This window comes from Physeter macrocephalus, chromosome 4, assembly GCF_002837175.3.
Source record: "Physeter macrocephalus isolate SW-GA chromosome 4, ASM283717v5, whole genome shotgun sequence".
Classification (NCBI taxonomy): Eukaryota; Metazoa; Chordata; class Mammalia; order Artiodactyla; family Physeteridae; genus Physeter; species Physeter macrocephalus.
Window position 1 is genome coordinate 146,671,551 of NC_041217.1, and position 18,774 is coordinate 146,690,324.

The 18,774-nt window shown below is 49.4% G+C and overlaps 2 protein-coding genes and 5 non-coding genes across 7 annotated transcripts; 6 read left to right on the forward strand and 1 right to left on the reverse strand.

The window, feature by feature from the left end:
* Nucleotides 1–2,479: 2,479 nt before the first annotated feature.
* Nucleotides 2,480–5,347, forward strand: RPS8 (ribosomal protein S8). The gene is made up of 6 exons (XM_007110662.4): nt 2,480–2,593; nt 2,991–3,097; nt 3,566–3,665; nt 4,054–4,229; nt 4,462–4,591; nt 5,187–5,347. Exons 1-6 carry the CDS (start codon nt 2,590–2,592, stop codon nt 5,294–5,296), a joined length of 627 nt encoding a protein of 208 aa, XP_007110724.1. The 5' UTR covers nt 2,480–2,589; the 3' UTR covers nt 5,297–5,347.
* On the forward strand, nt 2,827–2,906 carry LOC112063923 (small nucleolar RNA SNORD55/SNORD39). The gene has a single exon (XR_002891267.1). It is a non-coding gene; the product is annotated as a small nucleolar RNA SNORD55/SNORD39 (small nucleolar RNA).
* LOC112063930 (small nucleolar RNA SNORD46) lies at nt 3,383–3,486 on the forward strand. Its single transcript, XR_002891274.1, has one exon. It is a non-coding gene; the product is annotated as a small nucleolar RNA SNORD46 (small nucleolar RNA).
* Nucleotides 4,290–4,357, forward strand: LOC112063929 (small nucleolar RNA SNORD38). The gene has a single exon (XR_002891273.1). It is a non-coding gene; the product is annotated as a small nucleolar RNA SNORD38 (small nucleolar RNA).
* Nucleotides 4,827–4,893, forward strand: LOC112063927 (small nucleolar RNA SNORD38). The gene has a single exon (XR_002891271.1). It is a non-coding gene; the product is annotated as a small nucleolar RNA SNORD38 (small nucleolar RNA).
* On the forward strand, nt 5,001–5,069 carry LOC112063926 (small nucleolar RNA SNORD38). Its single transcript, XR_002891270.1, has one exon. It is a non-coding gene; the product is annotated as a small nucleolar RNA SNORD38 (small nucleolar RNA).
* Nucleotides 5,348–6,904: 1,557 nt separating the features above from the next.
* BEST4 (bestrophin 4) lies at nt 6,905–17,574 on the reverse strand. Its single transcript, XM_028489429.2, has 8 exons — nt 11,513–17,574; nt 11,326–11,420; nt 10,499–10,732; nt 10,160–10,314; nt 9,680–9,757; nt 9,196–9,381; nt 8,748–9,094; nt 6,905–8,574 (listed from the first exon to the last, which is right to left on the reverse strand). Exons 1-8 carry the CDS (start codon nt 11,662–11,664, stop codon nt 8,298–8,300), a joined length of 1,524 nt encoding a protein of 507 aa, XP_028345230.1. The 5' UTR covers nt 11,665–17,574; the 3' UTR covers nt 6,905–8,297.
* Nucleotides 17,575–18,774: the final 1,200 nt, after the last annotated feature.

Sequence of the window (18,774 nt, forward strand, 5' to 3'; positions counted from 1 at the left end):
GGAGCACGGGCTCTAGGCGCGTGGGCTTCAGTAGTTGTGGCTCGTGGGCTCTAGAGCGCAGGCTCAGTAGTTCTGGCGCACGGGCTTAGTTGCTCCGTGGCATGTGGGATCTTCCCGGACCAGGGCTCGAACCCGTGTCCCCTGCAGTGGCAGGCGGATTCTTAACCACTGTGCCACCAGGTAAGTCCTAAAGTGGAATTGTTTTCATAAATTCTTTTTCAGATTATTTATTGTTAGTGTATACATATAAGACAGATTTTTGTGAATTGATATTTTGTCCTATAACTGCTAAATTAGTTGACTAGCTCAAATAATTTTTTGTTATAGGAAGTTTTATAAGATGAAGTTTTATAAGATGATGTGATCTGTGTTCTGTGAATAAACACAGTTTTAATTTTTCCATTCACACATGGATGTCTTTTATTTCTTTCCTCAAGACTCTGGGTAGAAATTCCAGTACACTGTTGAATAACTGTGGTGAAGGCCTGCTTCCTGGCCTTCTTCCTGATTTCAGGAGTAAATCTTTCAGTCTTTAACACTGAGCACGATGTTTGCTGTGGCTTTGTATACTACTCTTTGCCATGTTGAATAAATTTCCTTTTATTCCTACTTTGAGTGTTTGTATTATGAAATAGCACTGGGTTTTGACTATAGCTTTTTCTGCAGTAACAACAAAAAAATGCTCATGTGATACAGACTAGCTGATGGGGTGGACCACTGGGTTAGGTGATAGAGGAGTGAGACCATGGTGGGTGGGGGTGGGAATTATCAGTCCCATTCTCTTCCAAGCTTCAGACTCATCTTTCCAACTACTTTAAATACAAAGAACAGCACCTATATGTCCCACAGGCAATTCAAACTCATCCTAAGATTGAACTTTCCAGAAACCTGCCTCTCCTGTGTTCTCTATTAATGGTGGTGTCACCCCACCATTAATGTGTTTTCTCAGGGAAGAAACCTCATGTCATTCTTCTCTCATCCCCTTAATCCAGTCTATCACAAAATCCCATCACCCAAAAAATACCCGTTGAATCCACCTTCTCCTTTTTGTTTTTTTTTTTTGTTTTTGGTTTGGTTTGTTTTTTTGGCCACATCAAGTGGCATACAGGATATTAGTTCCCCGACTAGGGATCAAACCCTGCCCCCTTCAATGGAAGCACAGAGTCTTAACCACTGGACCACCAAGGAAGTCCCCACTTTCTCCTTTTTATGTCCAATACAGTTGCCTTTTCTTTTTCTTGTGCCGAGGGGCTGGGGATGGAGAGATGAATGACATACGTGCACTATATTCTTAAGACCTCAGTCTACTGGGAAAACCCATTGAATACAATGTTAGTAGAACAATAATTTACTCAAATATTTGAGTACCATTCAAATATTTATTGAGTACTTATTAAATGCTAGGCATTATTCTAGGTGTTGGAAATACAGTAGTGAACAACACAGTTCCTACTCTCATGCTTATTATATTTTAGTGGGAAGACAGATAATGAGCATGTAAAAACAATGTTAGTATTGAGTGGGTAGAGAAAAAGGAGTGTTGCTATTTAGAGAGCAGGCGCAGGGACTTCCCTGGTGGCACAGTGGTTAAGAATCCGCTTGCCAATGCAGGGGACAAGGGTTTGAGCCCTGATCCGGAAGATCCTACATGCTGCGGAGCAACTAAGCCCGTGTGCCACAACTACTGAGCCTGCGCTCTAGAGCCAGCCCGTGCTCCGGAACAAGAGAAGCCACCACAATGAGAAGCCAGCACACCACAACAAAGAGTAGCCCCCGCTCACGGCAACTAGAGAAAGCCCGCGTGCAGCAAGGGAGACCCAACACAGCCAAAAATAAATAAATTTTTTAAAAAACTGAGTGGTGACACAGACCCTACAGCCCACAAAGGCTACAGTATTAACTTACCCTTTACAAAAAAAGTTTGCTTTATGCGCTCTCCCTAGGTTCCGTTCATTCTGGTAGTTTTGGTAACCATTTATACGCCAACGATTCCCAAAGTAACACCTTCTGTCCAGATCCCTTCTCTATGGATGGACCAGACATGACCATCCATTTGCCTGTCATTCCCACGTACGGGAGTCACCAAGCGCTAAAAATGAACACGTCCAGACCAGCTCCTACCTCAGCCTACCCTTTCGCACTAAGTGGCACCAATATTCATCCAACTGGTCAAGTGAGGAATTCGGAATCCTTGACACATCTCCCGCCCCCTAAACCAAACCCTTCAAAACAAAACCCAAGTCCCCCTCTCGTTTCCACCTCTACTGCCTTCCGCCCTTCTCCAACGCACTCACAGCTCTCATCCAGGACTACAGCAGTAGCTTCTAAAACGGGTCTTTTCAAAACGTAAATAAAACCAGGCAAGCCCCGCCCGAATTGTGTCCTGGGTCTCTCAACCTCCCCCCGAGGCGCGCACAGGACCGGGTTGCAGCGCCCTCAAGGCCCTCTCAGGCTCAAGGCCTCGGCGCCCCGCCCTCCGACCCAAGGCCGCTCTCCGCGGCGCCCGGAAGACACGTCAAGAGGCGGGGCTACGTTTTACAAACCGAACCGTGACGCTTTGCGTTTTCTCTTTCCAGCCAGCGCCGAGCGATGGGTGAGTGCTTCTCTGCTTTGGGGCTGCGGCTGGGGAACGAGCTCAATCCGGCGCCATCCTGCCTCGCAGCCCAGCCGGGAGCGCGGGCGCCCGGGCCTCGGGCAGCGAGCCTCCGCGAGGAGGATGATGCTTGGGCTTGGGCCGCCCGGGCCGCTCCGGGGGCCTCAGGGACCGGGGCCGCGAGCGGCACCATCATGGCTGCCGGGGTCGGGACGGGAAGGGGCTGGGCCGCACGTGCGTGATGACACCTTGGAAATGCTGTGACCTCCCGACTGCGCTATGGGGGAGCCAACCTTGGAGAGCTGAGCGTGCGGCCGCCGGCGCGGGGCTTTGGGCTGGCGGGGCCCGGCCCCGGGCTCCCCTGGCTCAGGCTCCCTCCCCCCGCTTCCACACGTAGGCATCTCTCGGGACAACTGGCACAAGCGCCGCAAGACCGGGGGCAAGAGAAAGCCCTACCACAAGAAGCGGAAGTATGAGCTGGGACGCCCCGCTGCCAACACTAAGGTGCGTGCGGGGCCTCACCGCCCGGGAGGTCGCCCACCTGCTCTCCGCGGTCCGTTTGAATCTTTGTGGGGCTCTGCGATTTGCAGTAGGGACTAGGCGGCCTCCTCGTCTTTGCGTGTTGGGTAAATACTGAGAAATTGCATGGTTGACAGCTACTGTGTCCTAGTGGTACTTGCAGGGCACCTGGAGCGAGTGGGCTCCTCAGTGATAGTCAGAAACCTGGAATTTTGGTTGCACGGAGACTTAATTTTCAGTGTTTGGAATCAGGCTTTTCCTCTTGGAGGTAACTAGAGTGATGAAGAAGTATCCTTAGGCGTGGTTGTGGCCGTCTTGGTCACCTGTGTGCCACTTGCCAATGCTAGGACTTGTCATAGTTACACTGACTGTTACCTCCGTCCAGCCCGGGTTCCCTTCCCTCTCTCTAGCTTCTCCTTGATAACCTACTTCCTGTCTCCTTGTATTTTCTAGATTGGCCCCCGCCGCATACACACAGTCCGTGTGCGGGGAGGCAACAAGAAGTACCGGGCCTTGAGGCTGGACGTGGGGAACTTCTCCTGGGGCTCCGAGTGTGAGTGAGGCCCTGTAGGCGTGGGTGGGAACTCAGCACCTAAACCTTTTCTAAGCTTCAATAAGTGCTTTAAGCAGGAAGTCCATGGCCTGAACCAAGATACTGAAGTTTCTCCTGTGAAAGACCTTGAGGTGCTGGAGCTTTCTCTCCATCCTGTCCTGCCTCTTAACTCCTGTAGCTTCAGGGATTGGGGCTGAATCTAGAAACCATGTATGTGTGGGTGTCAGCCATACATACATGGAAAGATGGGTGTGTGGAAGATGCGCTTATGCCCTATGGCTCTGTAAAGACTTAGAGTTCCCATCTCTTTAGGCCCTACTAGGGCGCCGGTGGGGGACAGTTGACCACAGGTTCACATGGCTTGATTCTGAATTTCTCCTGTGAGCAGGTTGTACACGCAAGACAAGGATCATAGATGTTGTCTACAATGCATCCAACAATGAACTGGTCCGTACCAAGACCCTGGTGAAGAACTGCATCGTGCTCATTGACAGCACACCGTACCGACAGTGGTACGAGTCCCACTATGCACTGCCCCTGGGTCGCAAGAAGGGGGCCAAGCTGGTGCGTGTTTGGGGAGCCAGCTTCCTGTTGGGGGAGGGGAGGCCGCCCTGATTCCAGCCTTCTTGTGATGAAAACTCTGTCCAGTTCTGCTACTGAAGGGAGAGATGAAAGCCTTTAGTGCTGAAGAAGGGGGCAGGGGCATGGGATATGCAGTGTTGAAGGCTATGACATTCCTTCCCGGAGATAGGGTTTGGGGAGGCCCCACTAACCCATGTGTGCTTCCTTTATTCAGACTCCTGAGGAGGAAGAGATTTTAAACAAAAAGCGATCAAAGAAAATTCAGAAGAAATATGATGAAAGGAAAAAGAATGCCAAAATTAGCAGTCTTCTAGAGGAGCAGTTCCAGCAGGGCAAGCTTCTTGGTGAGATGGCTTTTGCATTTGGCGGAGTGGGGGGGGTCCGAAGATATGGTGTGCCTTCTGTGTGGGCTAGAGAGTTTGGTAACAGCACACAAGCACAAATCAGAATATTTGGTCATCCCATTAGTTTGAAGCTGAAATGGAAAATAGTGGGCAGGAGCCCATAGGCCTGAGCTTGGTTTCTGCCTCTGAGTTTCAGGAGTATTCTGAGAAGTCTGTGTCCAGGCTTAGGGGGTTGTCTCAGTGATGAAAACTTTGTCCAGTTCTGCTACTGACTTTAAGTGACGATAAAGTATATCTGAGGATTTTCATGGTTGAATAATATCAAAAGAATAATATTTCATTGCACATGAAAATTATATGAAATTCACGTGTCAGTGTCTATAAATAAAGCTCTATTAAAACACTGCCAGCTCAGTGATGAAAACTTTGTCCAGTTCTGCTACTGACTTTAAGTGACGATAAAGTATATCTGAGGAGACAGTGGGCTTCATGCCTGCCCCCAGGATACCTGGACCAACATGGACTCTTAAGGAGATATGTAGGTATGGGTAGGGCCACAGTGTCATTTTGCTAAGGACCACATACTCTCTTGCAGCTTGCATCGCCTCAAGACCAGGCCAGTGTGGCCGAGCAGATGGCTATGTGCTAGAGGGAAAGGAGCTGGAGTTCTATCTGAGGAAAATCAAGGCCCGGAAAGGCAAATAAATCCTCTTCTTTCCTATCTTAGCTCATGTTATAAAGGTGTTTATTGTTCTATGCCCTGTGTTTGCGTTCTGAGAATATTTGATTGTTTGGCACACTGTAGAGTGCCCCAACTCCCTTTGCCTGCCTCCCTTTGCCCAGGCCCATTATGTGCCTTTCTACAGCAGGAGGAATGTTTCACCCCTAAGGCTGGGTTTCACTGGCAACAGGGATGTGGCATGCAGGCTGAGGAGAGACTGTATGAGGGAGGCATCCCAGCACGGGGCCCCCAACAGTATTGGGCTGTTGACTGGACCATGATTGGAACCTGAAACCATGCTGCTTCTGTAAGGTTCTCTTAGAGACCCTGTGTGCAGACCTTGGTTTTAGGGATTTATTTCAGGTTCATGGATTGTCTAGAAACCTTGAAATTGTTCCAGATTTCTGCATTGTTGAACAGGTTATACACATTTACATAATCTGTATCTTGTCAGCTTTTGGATGTCTTTCTGAAGTTAATTTTTTCTTGAACCCTAATCCTTTCCCCTCTCATTACTCAAAAGTATGTAAAATTACCAGTGATGGCTGCTGAATCTCTAAGGGTCAGCTCTCGTCTTCAGTTTAGCTACATTGTTGTCTGTCATCAACTTTTAAAGGTGGTTTAAGTTCCATCTTTCTAACTAGCCCAGACCTACTTGACACCTGCATTTGGATATCATAATCGGACTCTAAAAGGTCACCGTGTTCAAAACTGATCACGTTCTTCAGCTTTCCCTTTTCAGACAGTTTCTCGATTATTTGATTGCAGCAAATAGTGGTCTTCATATGTCAACACAAATCTTAAGGTCATCCTTGGGTCATAACTCCCACATCTAATGTCACCACATCTTGTTGCTTCAACCTTTAACACCACCTCTACTCTTCTGGTCACATCTCTGCATCCTACTTGTTCTTCTGTTGTCCCCAACGCAATCCCAGCTATCAGTGATCATTTTAAAAGATAAGATTTTTTTTTTACAGGACATCCCATCTCAAAATTCCTACCAGATGGTATGGAACTCAGTGGGACATGGCCCCTTCTATAGTGACTGCCATCCTGGCCTTACTGAACATATGTTCACTTACTATTCCCTGTGTTGGGAATACTTTCCATCATATACCCACATTGCTTATTCCTTCAGGTCTTTGTTCTGTTAGTCTAGTGAGTTCTTCCCTGATCACGGGATTTTAAATTGTACTCCCCTCCATACCATATCCTTTGCCCCTGTTTTTTCTCCTTATCCCTTAATTTGGCATAAATTTTGCTCATTTTATTTGCTTGTCTTTTTTTGCCCTCTATTAGAATATATTTCCAGGGGAACGGGGATATGTTTCCTGTGGCATCTCCAGTACCTGGAAAGGTACATGGCACTATACCAGGCACTCAAATATGTGCTTAAGTTAATGAGTTCTAAAGAAAAAAGAATTTATCCAATTTAAAGTTGTTGGAAAGCACATGTCTTAAGAGCTAAAGAAGTACAAAATCTAATTGGTCCATCACCTTGGCTAAGTTGCAGACTTCTGTGAATAGACATTTGGGAAAGGTGAACCCCCTTTTCTAGTACAAAAACTTAAAGACAAAAAGTCAGTTCAGTCCTCTAAAACCTTACCATTGGCTCTGGGGAGACCTGGCCTTGGCCTTCCCACCCAGTGATCTTCCCTTACCACCTGAACATTAGCTGATGTTTGCTGAGCTGTGTGTTGGGCATGGCACAGCAACACTTTGCCTTCATCTTCTAATTTGAGCTCTACAAGACGTTGATGTTTATTCCCTCCTTCACCCTGTAGTCAGTCCATAGGATAAGGGGTTCTTTTTCTAAAAAGCCTTGAAATCATCAACTATCCATCTCCACTGCCCTCATAGATGACCATTCTCACCCTGGAGCAAGGCTACCTCCTCTGTAGACCCAGCAAAACACCTCAGGTGCCTTCTGAGTGAATGGTGACCTCACAACCTCTACCTACACTCTTCATGCCTCCCTCCCTTTGAATTCTGGCATTTGTCTTCCTTTGGCCTTAATGTTCAGTTTTGGCATTCGCCAATTTTTTTAGTCGTGGCTGAGCTTAGAAGGCAGGAATCTTAGAGAAACTCAGTTTAGCAGCAACTCTAATATAGTGCTCTGTGGGGCTGTTTTCCACAATGCCCCCTCTTATTACCATCAGCTGAGTGCTGCGGTCCTACTGCAGAGATGGACCTGCAGCTTTCACCCCTTAAACTGTCCTGTCTCCCTGTTTGGTTGGTGGGAGCAGAGAAGGGCTTGGTTCAGATGCTGGAAGTCTAGGCTGGGTGGTGTATGACTACCCTCACGTCTCAGTTGAATCAGCTTCAGGGCAGACTCTCAAACCCTCATCTTTAGTCCTTTGGCAGAGCAAGCCAATTCAGTTTTAAGCAATTTTAATTGCACAATAATAAATGAATATATTTTCATTGTAAACAAAAAATTGAATATGACAGATGAAGCAAAAGTACCCCAGCACACACTTTGACCCCTCATCAGAGTGAGGTTATCACAATAAGGAATATCCTAAACATCTTTTTATGTATGACTCAAATTGTGATCCCTGGGGCAGCAGCAGCAGCAAGCAGCAGCATTCCCTGGAAACTTATTAGAAATGCAAATTTTTTTAAAGAAATGCAAATTCTTGACCCCATCCCAGATTTAATGAGTCAAATGCTGGGAGTCCTACCCAGAACTTTTTAACCAGCCCTTCAGTGATATTGATGCTCCCTGAAGAAGCGGCCTAGCCCCGCATTGCAGAGGAAATTAATCCTGCGCCTAGGCTCTAGTCCTCTATACCTCACCTTTTGTGTCCTAGCTTCACCTCCTCCAAGCCAAAGTGGACGCATTCCTAACTCTGGTTCAGGCTCTTCTGCCCTCAAGGGTCGTCCCTAAGTGCTCCGGCTTAGGGTGCATGGAAGTGCTGCTCTAATAGCTCTGGAGGGCCTAGGGGAGGCAGCCAGACGGCCCGGCCCCGCTGCCTCTGCTCAGGGCTCCTGGGCCTCGTCCCCTGACCCCGACGCCTCTTCCTCCTCGATGCGGTCCGCGGCCTCGAGGTCACCGCCCTCCTCGGCCCGGAAGCGCAGCAGGTGAGGGGTCCGGGGGGCTCCTCGGACGCGGCCGAAGTTCCGGAGGCTGATGGCTGGCGAGGGCGCTCCTACGCCCAGAAAGCGGCTGAGCAGCGGGGTCTGCGCGGCAGTCACCGGCCGGGCTGGCCCAGGGGACGCCTCCACCTGCAGGCTCTGCTCAGGGTCGTCACTAATGCTGCAGGCGGGCGGGAGGGCGGTGTGAGCGAGCCTCTGGCAGCTGGGGGACCAGCTCCCCAGAGTGGGGCGCAGGGCAGGTGGGACCGAGTCCTGGGCACCCCGGAGGGTGGGTGGGGAACTGGGGCCCACATGCTGACTCAGGTCCTGCCTCGGCCTGCGTGGGCCACTCACCGCAGGTTGAAGGTGGAACCCAGGAAGGAAGGCCGCAGCGACTCGGCCACAGTGGCCACAGTGTAGGGCGGCTGCGCCGAGTCCTCATCCCAATATGGGTCCTTCTCCACAGGAGGCAGGTTCTGGTACATGTCATCCACGGAGAGCAGGGACACCTGGGATGTGCAGCGGGTCACAAGGATCCCCCTCTCCTGCATACCTGGGCTGAGAACTGGCAGAGAGGGAGAGCCTGACTGCCAGTGAGCTGCCACCAGACCCCTAATCACCTGCAAGTTGCGGTCTATAAGCTTGTTGGTTTCAAAGTCGTCATCATCCTCACCAAAGGGATTGATGATCTGTTCTGCCACCTGCAGGTGATGAGAATGTTTTCTGGGCTTAGAGCCCTATTTTCTAACCCCAGAGTTGGGGTGGGCCCTGGGCCCATGTGTTGACCACCCGAAGTGCCCACCTTGAGCCAGCCAGCATAGAAGAAGAACTGCAGTAGAGTGGTGAGAGGCACGTACATGTCCAGGTCCCCCAGGGCTGGCCCTGGCTCCAGAGTCTCCCGAGGTTTCGCAGCCCCTGCCTCTGACTCCACGAACTGGCGGCCAACCAGGGAGAGGGCAAAGAAGGAGTATACTGCTATGGTCACCACCTGGAGAAAGGGAAGCCAGGCTAAGTGGGGTAGGGAGAAATGCTGCCCCTGCCCCGAGGGCCAGTGGCAGATCTAATAAGTATAATAATTAAAACATGCAGCAAGGTGTGGCAGCACCAGATAGGAGGGGATCATCTTAGTGGGGGGTCCAGGGAGGCTTTGAAGATGAGCCTGTGGCTGTTGAGTGTCTTCACTGGACCAAACTGCCCCAGGGCAGGTACCATCTCTAATTCTCAGTGTCACACACAGCACAGGACATACAGTAGGCACTGGGACTGGGGAGGTGAGAGGCAGTTACTTGGGTGTAGACGAGGGGGATGCTGATCCAGTCATAGTGGAACAGCATGCTGCACTTGGCCCGGTACTTGTTCAGCTCCTGGTGGAACAGCAGGAAGAGGAAGTCAGTGGAGGCGAGGAAGAAAGAATGGGGAGGGGACAGGGGAGCCCAGCACACGTTAGGCCAGGGCCAGGTCTAGAGGCTCAGACTGCTTTCAGAGGTGTCAGGCTGGGGTGACTGTGATGGAAAGCAGTTTAGCAAAGTAACTGCAAGGACAGGGCCTAGAGCCAGGTCTGAGGATGATTCCCAGCTCCACTAACTAGCTGTGTGACTTGAGCAAGTTTCTTTTCACTCTGTGCCTCAGTTTCCTCACTTCCTCACACTTGCAACAGTGTGCTGTACATAATTGGCACCATGTAAGTGTTAAGCACTAAAATTATTATTCCAGTTTGCAAAACTAGGGGGAGGAGGGCAGATGGGCCTGGTCCTAGGCTGACTCACTTCCAGGAGCAGGCAGAGAGCAATGTCATCACGGATTCGCCCATCCCTCCGGGCCTGGGCCGCCAGGTTGGTGAACCAGACGCAGGGGACCCAGTACTTATTGAAGTCAGATTTCAGGCTCTCAAACTTTTTCCTCTCTTCCTGGGACATGAAACCTGCAGGGATGAAGTGAGAGGGATGAAGACTCATCCTCATCCCCGGGGACTCACCGCCTTGGGGCCCTGGAGCTCCCCCTAGTGGTCAAACCTCCCCTCCCAGGAGACCCGCGGGGCAGGTCCGGTCCGGCCCGCTCCAGGGCTTCCCCAGAGTGGCACCTGCGTCTGGCTGTTGGCCGCGCACCTGCGTCCACCACGTGCTCCATGGTGGGGAAGCGCTTGAGCACGCGGGTGCTGACCGAGCGCAGCACCAGTACCGACGCCAGGTTGGCGTAGCGGATGAGGGTGCGGCGCAGCAGGCGGCCGCGCTGGTCCACGCCGTGCACGCTGGCCGAGATGACGCACATCAGCTGGTCCGGCAGCGGGATGCTTGTGTACTGGGCCCACCAGCGGTTCACCACCAAGGTCACGTAGAAACCTGGCCGCCGTCATGGGTAGGGGGGACGGGAAGGCAAGATGGAGGTATCAGGAGTCAGCGTGTCCTGCCCCCACCCAGAGCGTGTGGTCCAGGCCAGGTGGAACCAAGGCAGGGGGAAGGACACATTGGCTCCAGCACCCTGCCTCTCTGTCAGGGGGACAGCCTCTTCCTCTTGGTCCCTCCCTGATGTACCAAACCAGGCAGGGAGGAAGAAGAGTTGCAAACTGCCTCAAGCAGAAGAGAAGTGATGGTTCAAGTCCAGGCAATGGTTAACTCTGAGCCCTGCTTCACATGGGGGTCGGGAGGGAGGTGTCACCTCTCTCCAGTTCTCTTCCAGTACCCAGAGGGTTGTGAAGCCAGCAGGTGGCTTGGGCCTTGTTTGGAGTGAGGGTCCAGCATGTGATAGGCAGGGCCTAGTCCTCTGGAAATCCCGGATCCCACACGCAGCTCCCATGCCTGCTGAGCCTGCTCTGGTTGCCCTCCAGGAGGTTCCGCTGGGGTAATTCTGACCCTCAGAGCTAGCAACCCAACCCAAAGGTAAGGAAAGATGGTTAGGAGGCTACAAGGGAGAACCCCTGTTCCTTTGAACTTACCCAGTACGAAGGACAAGGGGATGAGGTCTGCAGAGCGGTTGCAGTATCGGGCCACCTGAGCATACACATGCCTCTGTTCCTGGGTCAGCAACAGCCTGGGGAATGTCGGGTGAGGCCTGGGTTAGAGGGAGGTAGGCAGCCTAGTCACCCACAGGCCAGCCCTGAGACCCTGCCCTCACCCTCGCACCGGTAGGTGATGCTGAGCAGAGCATACAGGGCGATGAATAGGAGGAACTCCTTGTAGAGGAGCTTGTAGATGCTTCCCCTCCAACGGAGAAGCAGGCCAGAGAAGCCTCCGAAGCGGGCCTCCGCTACTTTGAGGGTGTATGAAACCGTCATGGTGCTGGGGGCCTGGGGCAGAAGGTCACAAGAGCTGCTCCCAGAGCAGTCCTTCTCCCCCAGCAAACCTTCTCCTTAGCTTGCCTTCTCATCACCCACCCTAGATCTCCAGGCAACATTCCTTCAACTCTGGTCACCCCCCACCCCAGCCTTCACCCTCTGTCAGTAGACAAGGGGGAGGAAGCTGCAGAGCAGACAGAGCACACCCACACCCCCTAGAACTCAGTGGTGTGTGGGTCAAACCAGGATGAGGTGGGGCAAAAGGGAGCTGAGGTCTACACCCTCTCATGCATGAAGCTTCCCCAAGCTTCTCTTCCACTTGCAGGGCTAGGAGTAACTGGGTCCTGAACTGCTGAGGACAGGAGACCCAACTCTAGACCAGACCCACGCACCTTGGAGTCTTGCTCTCGAAGCTGGTCTCTCAAGGCCCAGGGCACTCTCACCTGCACCCCACATCTACTTACCTGCTCTGGACAGCAGCCTGTGCTGAGGAAGGGGAACTGGGCTAGCCTTCACCCCACAGCACTTAAGTACCTCCTGGGCCCATAAAGTTTGGCTGGACTGAGGTTATCATTGATGGATTGAGGCTGTCACCCAGCTTTCCCTGGTGCTGGGAACTGGATGTGTCTCCCTATGCCTGCAGGGCTGGGCTGGCCTTTGAGTGTCATAAATGCCATCATCATTGACCCCACAGTTCACACCATGTCCTTGAAGCCAGGGTGACAGGAATTACTGTCCCAGCTCCAGGTGAGAAGACAGATGCATGATTAAGTGTTATAACAGCTGCTGATCGCAGAGCACTGACTAAATGACAGGCACTGTGCCAAACACCACTACATCACACCTCTGACCTGTCCTGGGAAGCTCCTTCCCCCACACTGTGAGCTGGTTCTCAATGCAAGTGTTTTCTGAAGAGAGGAAGCATGGAGAGGTGGTTAGGAGCACAAGCTTGAGAGACAAACCTGGGTTGAATTCTAGCTCTCTGTAACCTTGTCCAAGATACCTAATTTCTCTGAACCTCAGTTTCCTCCTTTGCAAAACAGGATCAATAACTCCTTCCTCACAGGGCAGTTGGTAATATTCAGAGAAACAATGCCTGGAGCCTGGAGCATGCAGGCATTTATCCTGTGTGGCTCTTACCATGAAAAGCCAAGTCTTTTCCCTTTGGTTTCCACCTACTGGTCCATCCACTGTTTGCATCCCAGAACCAGGCAATCCTGCAGAGACTGAGTCAGAGACCTTTCCTCTGATGCCTGTCCTGCCTGTCCCCGAGCCAAAGAGTGCCAGGTCCTGGCTTTTAATCTGGGTATAAGGCCTCTGAGATGCCCCTCACTTCCACCTGCCATCACCAGCCTCTGGCCTCACTCCTTTTCACTGCTTCTTTGAGGTCCTTCCTTGCATCAGTTAATCATACTGGCCTATAATCCATCTACAGAGAGATCTCCCCTCCAACCCATGAGACCCTTGAGGACAGGATTGCATCTGATTCATCTCAGTAAAGCTGGGGAGGACTTGAACCCAGGCAGGCTTTTCTTTTCTTTTCTCTTTCTTTCCTTTCTTTTTATTTTATTTTTTAAATTTTTATTGGAGTATAGTTGATTTACAATATTGTGTTATTTTTTGCTGTACAGCAAAGTGAATCAGTTATACATATATCCACTCTTTTTTAGATTCTTTTCCCATGTAGGCCATTACAGAGAATTGAGGAGTTCTCTGTGTTATACAGTAGGTCCTTATTAGTTATCTATTTTATATATAGTAGTGTGTCTATGTCAATCCCAATCTCCCAATTTTACCCCCCCATCACCTTGGTTTTCTACATCTGTGACTCTACTTCTGTTTTGTAACTAAGTTCATTCGTACCCTTTTTTTAGATTCCACATATAAGTGATATCATATGATATTTGTCTTTCTGTGTCTGACTTCACTCAGTGTGACAATCTCTAGGTCTATCCATGTTGCTGCAAATGGCATTATTTCGTTCTTTTTTATGGCTGAGTAATATTCCATTTATGTATGTAATACATCTTCTTTATCCATTCCTCTGTCGATGGACATTGCTTCCATGTCTTGGATATTGTAAATAGGGCTGCAATGAACATTGGGGTGCATGTATCTTTTAACCTGAGGGGTCCCCCTCCCCACTTTTTATAAGAAACTCCCTGGATGAGCAAGGTCTGGAAGCCAACTCATGGCCCGACAAGTTATGTTCTCCTTCCAGGGCCCAGGTGAGATGTCCATATGTGGAAAGAACAGGACTCCATGTGTGTGTCCTGGAGGTCTGGAAGACCCAGGACCTGACCTGGGAAGGGCAAGATACCAGCTCTGGGGCCTCAGCTATCTTGGCCGTGCAGCCCCTTCCCAAGCTCTGATCTGTGGCTTTTCTAGAGCATTCTGGGCTGCTTACCACTTAAAGAGTCTCTGGTACCTGGGAAGCCAGGCCCTGGGACTGGGGGAGCTCAGGCCCTGAAGTCCTGGTAGCTTCTCTCTGACAGTGCTCCCTGAGGGCAGCCCAGCTGCTGCATTTCAGTCCTCAGCCCCCATCCCCATGTGAGGCCCCCTCACATCTGCCTGTTACCAACTCTCTGGATCACTGGGCTGTGAATTTCCCACAGAGCTGTGGGTAAAGGTACAGAACCTGAAGGCTTGCCCCAGGAGGGAGGAGTCCCCAGGCCCCACCCAGCCCCTCCTTCCTCGGTCAGTCACTTTATCTCCCTTCCCAGCTGCTGTCAGGTCCCTTTGGTTTATGGTCCAGGAGAGGGAACCACTCCACCTGTAAATCATTTCCCCCACCCTTCTTTATCCTCCTCTGGCTCTTGCCTCTCCTTCTCTTCCAGTCCTAACCATCAATGCCCACTCCCCTCCTCACAGCCGAGAGCTGTATATATGACTTGGCAGTTTACAGCATGGAGTCTGGAGCCAGACCGCCCAGATTTTTAAATTCGGACTTCACAAGGTCACTACCTTTGTGACCTTGAACTTGAGCAAACTGTTTAACCTCTCTGTCCTTAATTTCCCCTTGGGGAAACCGAATGATAGTATCTATCTCACAGAGCTGTTGTGACTATTAAATGAATTAATATTTATAAAGCACTTGGTAAGCATGAAATGCTACTGTAGCTATTAGCATCTCTCTTCTTTTTGGTCCAGCTCTTTTACTTCCACCTCTGCCACCACCAAGGACACCTGAGATCTCCTTATTGCTGAATCCAGTAGGCCCCTCCTGAGTCCTAAACTTATTTGGTATCTTTCATTCTTGAAAGACTCCCTTGACCTCTGTGACCTGATACTGTCAAGAGATTCTGACTCTGAACTGCCAAAGGGCAAGGAGTGTGGGATACGTGCTCAATTAGCAGCGGGCCTGAGAGCATCCTCTGGGGGATGGAGACCCAGAGAGCTCAGAGAAACCTCAGCTTGGGCAGGGGTTGTGAGAGTCTTGCGGGGAGGAGAAAGGGCACTAGTAAGAGGGACAGGGAGACATGGAGTACTATAGGAGGACAGATGCAAGGTCAGAGAACTATGGCGCTGAGAAAACTCAGGCAGGGGAATTTCCTGGCAGTCCAGGACTCCGTGCTTCCACTGCAGGGGGCACGGGTTCGATCCCTGGTTGGGGAACTAAGATCCCACATACCACGCAGCCAAAAAAAAAGAAAAAGTCAGTCAATGATGAATAGTGGAGTCAGACATCTTGGGTTCAGATCTTGGCTCTGCCCCTTGGTAGCTGCATATGACCTTGGGCAAGAGGCTTAGCCCCATGAACCTCGGTTTCCTCATCTGTGAAATGGGGATAATAATCACATCCACATCATAAGGTTACTGTGAGCAGTCCAGAAGATAAATGCTTAGCCCCATGCCTGGCATGTGGCAGGTGCATAAGATCCCTTAATGGCAGCATATGTCACACTGAGGGAGGAGGCAGAACAGGCTGCCAGCCCCTCCAGTTACAGCATCAGGAGGATGTCCTCCTGATGCCGTGGCTCCCGGAGGAGGGCTCGGGAGCCTAGTTAACCTCCCAAGGGGAGGAGCCAGTGATGGTAACAGAATATGCCACCCCAAAATATGCCACTCTGGCATATTGATTATTTTGAGCTGTAGGCACTTGAAAAACAGCAAATGCAGGGAGAGGCTTTCTCTGAACTCCCCTTAACTGCCTAAAGACAGAGCCTTCAAAAGGAACTCAGTGGTCATAAATCACCTTCCTGGGAGTTTCATCTCATATCACAGGAGAGGAAATTAGAATTCTATATCATATCCAGGCCACTTTTGTCATAAACTATCATACCTCCCATTCATTCTTCTAAGGGCCCATTCATCTTTCCTAGAAATTATTTATTCCCCCCTAAGAGGCCTACATTCCCCTCCCCCTTTCTCTACTCAGATGGTACTTTTAAAAAAAAATTTATTTATTTTATTTTTGGCTGTTCGTTGCTGCGTGCAGGCTTTCTCTAGTTGCGGCAAGTGGGGGCTACTCTTCGTTGTGGTGCACGGGCTTCTCATTGCAGTGGCTTCTCTTGTTGCGGAGCACAGGCTCTAGGTACGTGGGCTTCAGTAGCTGTGGCACGTAGGCTCAGTAGTTGTGGCTCGCGGGCTTAGTTGCTCCACAGCATGTGGCATCTTCCCCGACCAGGGCTTGAACCCATGTCCCCTGCATTGGCAGGCAGATTCTTAACCACTGCGCCAGCAGGAAAGCCTACTCAGATGGTATTTAAGCCTAAATTCTAAGCCACATGGGAGAGTTATGCATTTTTCCCTGGATATCTCCCATGTATACATAAGCTCTACGTGTTAATAAACTTGCTTTTTGTTTTTTGTATTGTTCTTGTTAATCTCTTTGTTGAAGAGTCCTGTATGGGTTAATTTGTTGAGGGAATCCAACTTTAGGTAGTGTGGTTGGGGAGACCTCTCTGAGGATGTGACATGTGAGTTAAGCCAGAAAAGATGAGAATGAATGAGTAATAAGTAAAGACTAGGGGGAAAGTATTCCAGGCAGAGGGAATAAATGTGCAATGGCTCAGAGGTAAGAACAGTTCTATTATGTGTGAGGAAGAAAGAGAAGGCCTGGCTGGAGCAAAGTAGACAAGAGGAAATTGTTCAGAGAGTTAGGCAGGGCCTGATTATGGGGAACTTTATAGATTGTTGCAAGGATTCTAGATTATATTCTCAGAGCAATGGGAAACCACTGAAGAGTTACTTGTAAGAAATGTACCAACTAATGTGAGATGATAATAATAGGGGAAATTCTGTGTGTGCGGGGGTAGGGGCAGGGGGAAGTATACAACAATTCTCTGTACTATCTGCTCAATTTTTCTGAAAAATCTAAAACTGTTCTAAAAAATAAAGCCTACTAATAAAAAATACAAAACTGAAAAAAAAAAAGAGTCCTATATGAAAACCTAAGATGGATGGAGCTTTGACTTCTCCTAACCCCCAGTACCTTAGATTGTGACTATATTTGGAGATAGGACCTTTAAAAAGGTCAAGTTAAAATGAGGTTCTTAGGTAGACCCTAATCTGATCTGACTGATGTCTTTAAGAGATGAAGCAATTAGGACACACAGAAAAAGATCATGTGGGACTTCTCCGGTGGCCCAGTGGTTAAGACAAGACTCTGCGCTTCCACAGCAGCAGGTGTGGGTTCAACCCCTGGTCTGAGAACTAAGATGCCACATGCCGTGAGGCACGGGGGGGTGGGGCTCCGGGGGGCTCCAAAATAAAAAAGATCATGTGAAGTCAGAGGGAGACTGCCGCCATCTACAAACCGAGAAAGAGGCCTCAGAGGAAATCAACCTTGTCAATACCTTGATCTTGACCTTCCAGCCTCCAGAAGTGTGAGAAAATAAATTTCTGTTGTTTAAGCCACCTAGTGTGTAGTATTTTGTTATGACAACCCTAGAAAACTCATACAAAGACATTTTGCTTTATTTTCCAAATACAAAATTGCAATATCGGGACTTCCCTGGTGGCGCAGTGGTTAAGAATCCGCCTGCCAATGCAGGGGACACAGGTTCGAGCCCTGGTCCGGGAAGATCCCACATGCTGCGGAGCAACTAAGCCCGTGCGCCACAACTACTGAGCCCACGTGCTGCAACTAAGGCCGCGCACCTAGAGCCTGTGCTCTGCAACAAGAGAAGCCACCGCGATGAGAAGCCCACACACTGCAACGAAGAGTAGCCTCTGCTTGCCGCAACTAGAGAAAGCCCACGCGCAGCAAGGAAGACCCAACGCAGCCCAAAATTAATTAATTAATTAATTATTTTTAAAAAGAAAAGACACATGCACCCCAATGTTCATTGCAGCACAATTTACAATAGCCAAGACATGGAAACAACCTAAATGTCCATTGACAGATGAATGGAAAAAGAAGATGTGGTACGTATATAGAGTTCAATACTACTCAGCCATAAAAAAGAATGAAATAATGCCATTTGCAGCAACATGGATGAACCTAGAGATTATCAATCCAAGTGAAGTAAGTCAAAAAGATTAAGAAATACCATATGAGATCACTTATATGTGGAATCGAAAATGTGACGCAAATAAACTTATCTACGAAACAGAAACAGACTCACAGACATAGAAAACAGACTTGTGGTTGCCAAGGGGGAGAGGGCGTGGGGGAGGGATGGATTGCCCTATCCCACCTTTTTAAAGACCCAGTCTCTAAATACAGTCACATATGGAGATACTGTTGATTAGGACTCCAACATATCAATTTGGGGGGGGGGCACAGTTCAACTTGTAACAGACACCAGAGTCCTTTAACTATCATAATGGATAAAAATGTAATAACAAAAAGGAAAATAAAGTTTTGTTTTAAGAAAATCTCAGTCAAGGATGTCTTCTGGATAAACCGTAGTGCAACATATTGTATCTAACATGATCTTTAAATAAAATAGGAGCCATATTACAAGTAAAAATGTGAGGGATATATTCAGATATGCTGTTCAACACACACACACACACACACACACACACACACCCACACAAATATAGGTGTATAACTGAATCACTTTGCTGTACAGTAGAAATTAACACAAAATGGTAAATCAACTATACTTCAAATAAAGTAAATTTTTTAAAAAGTCCCCACCTCTCTGTCTCTGGCCCTGG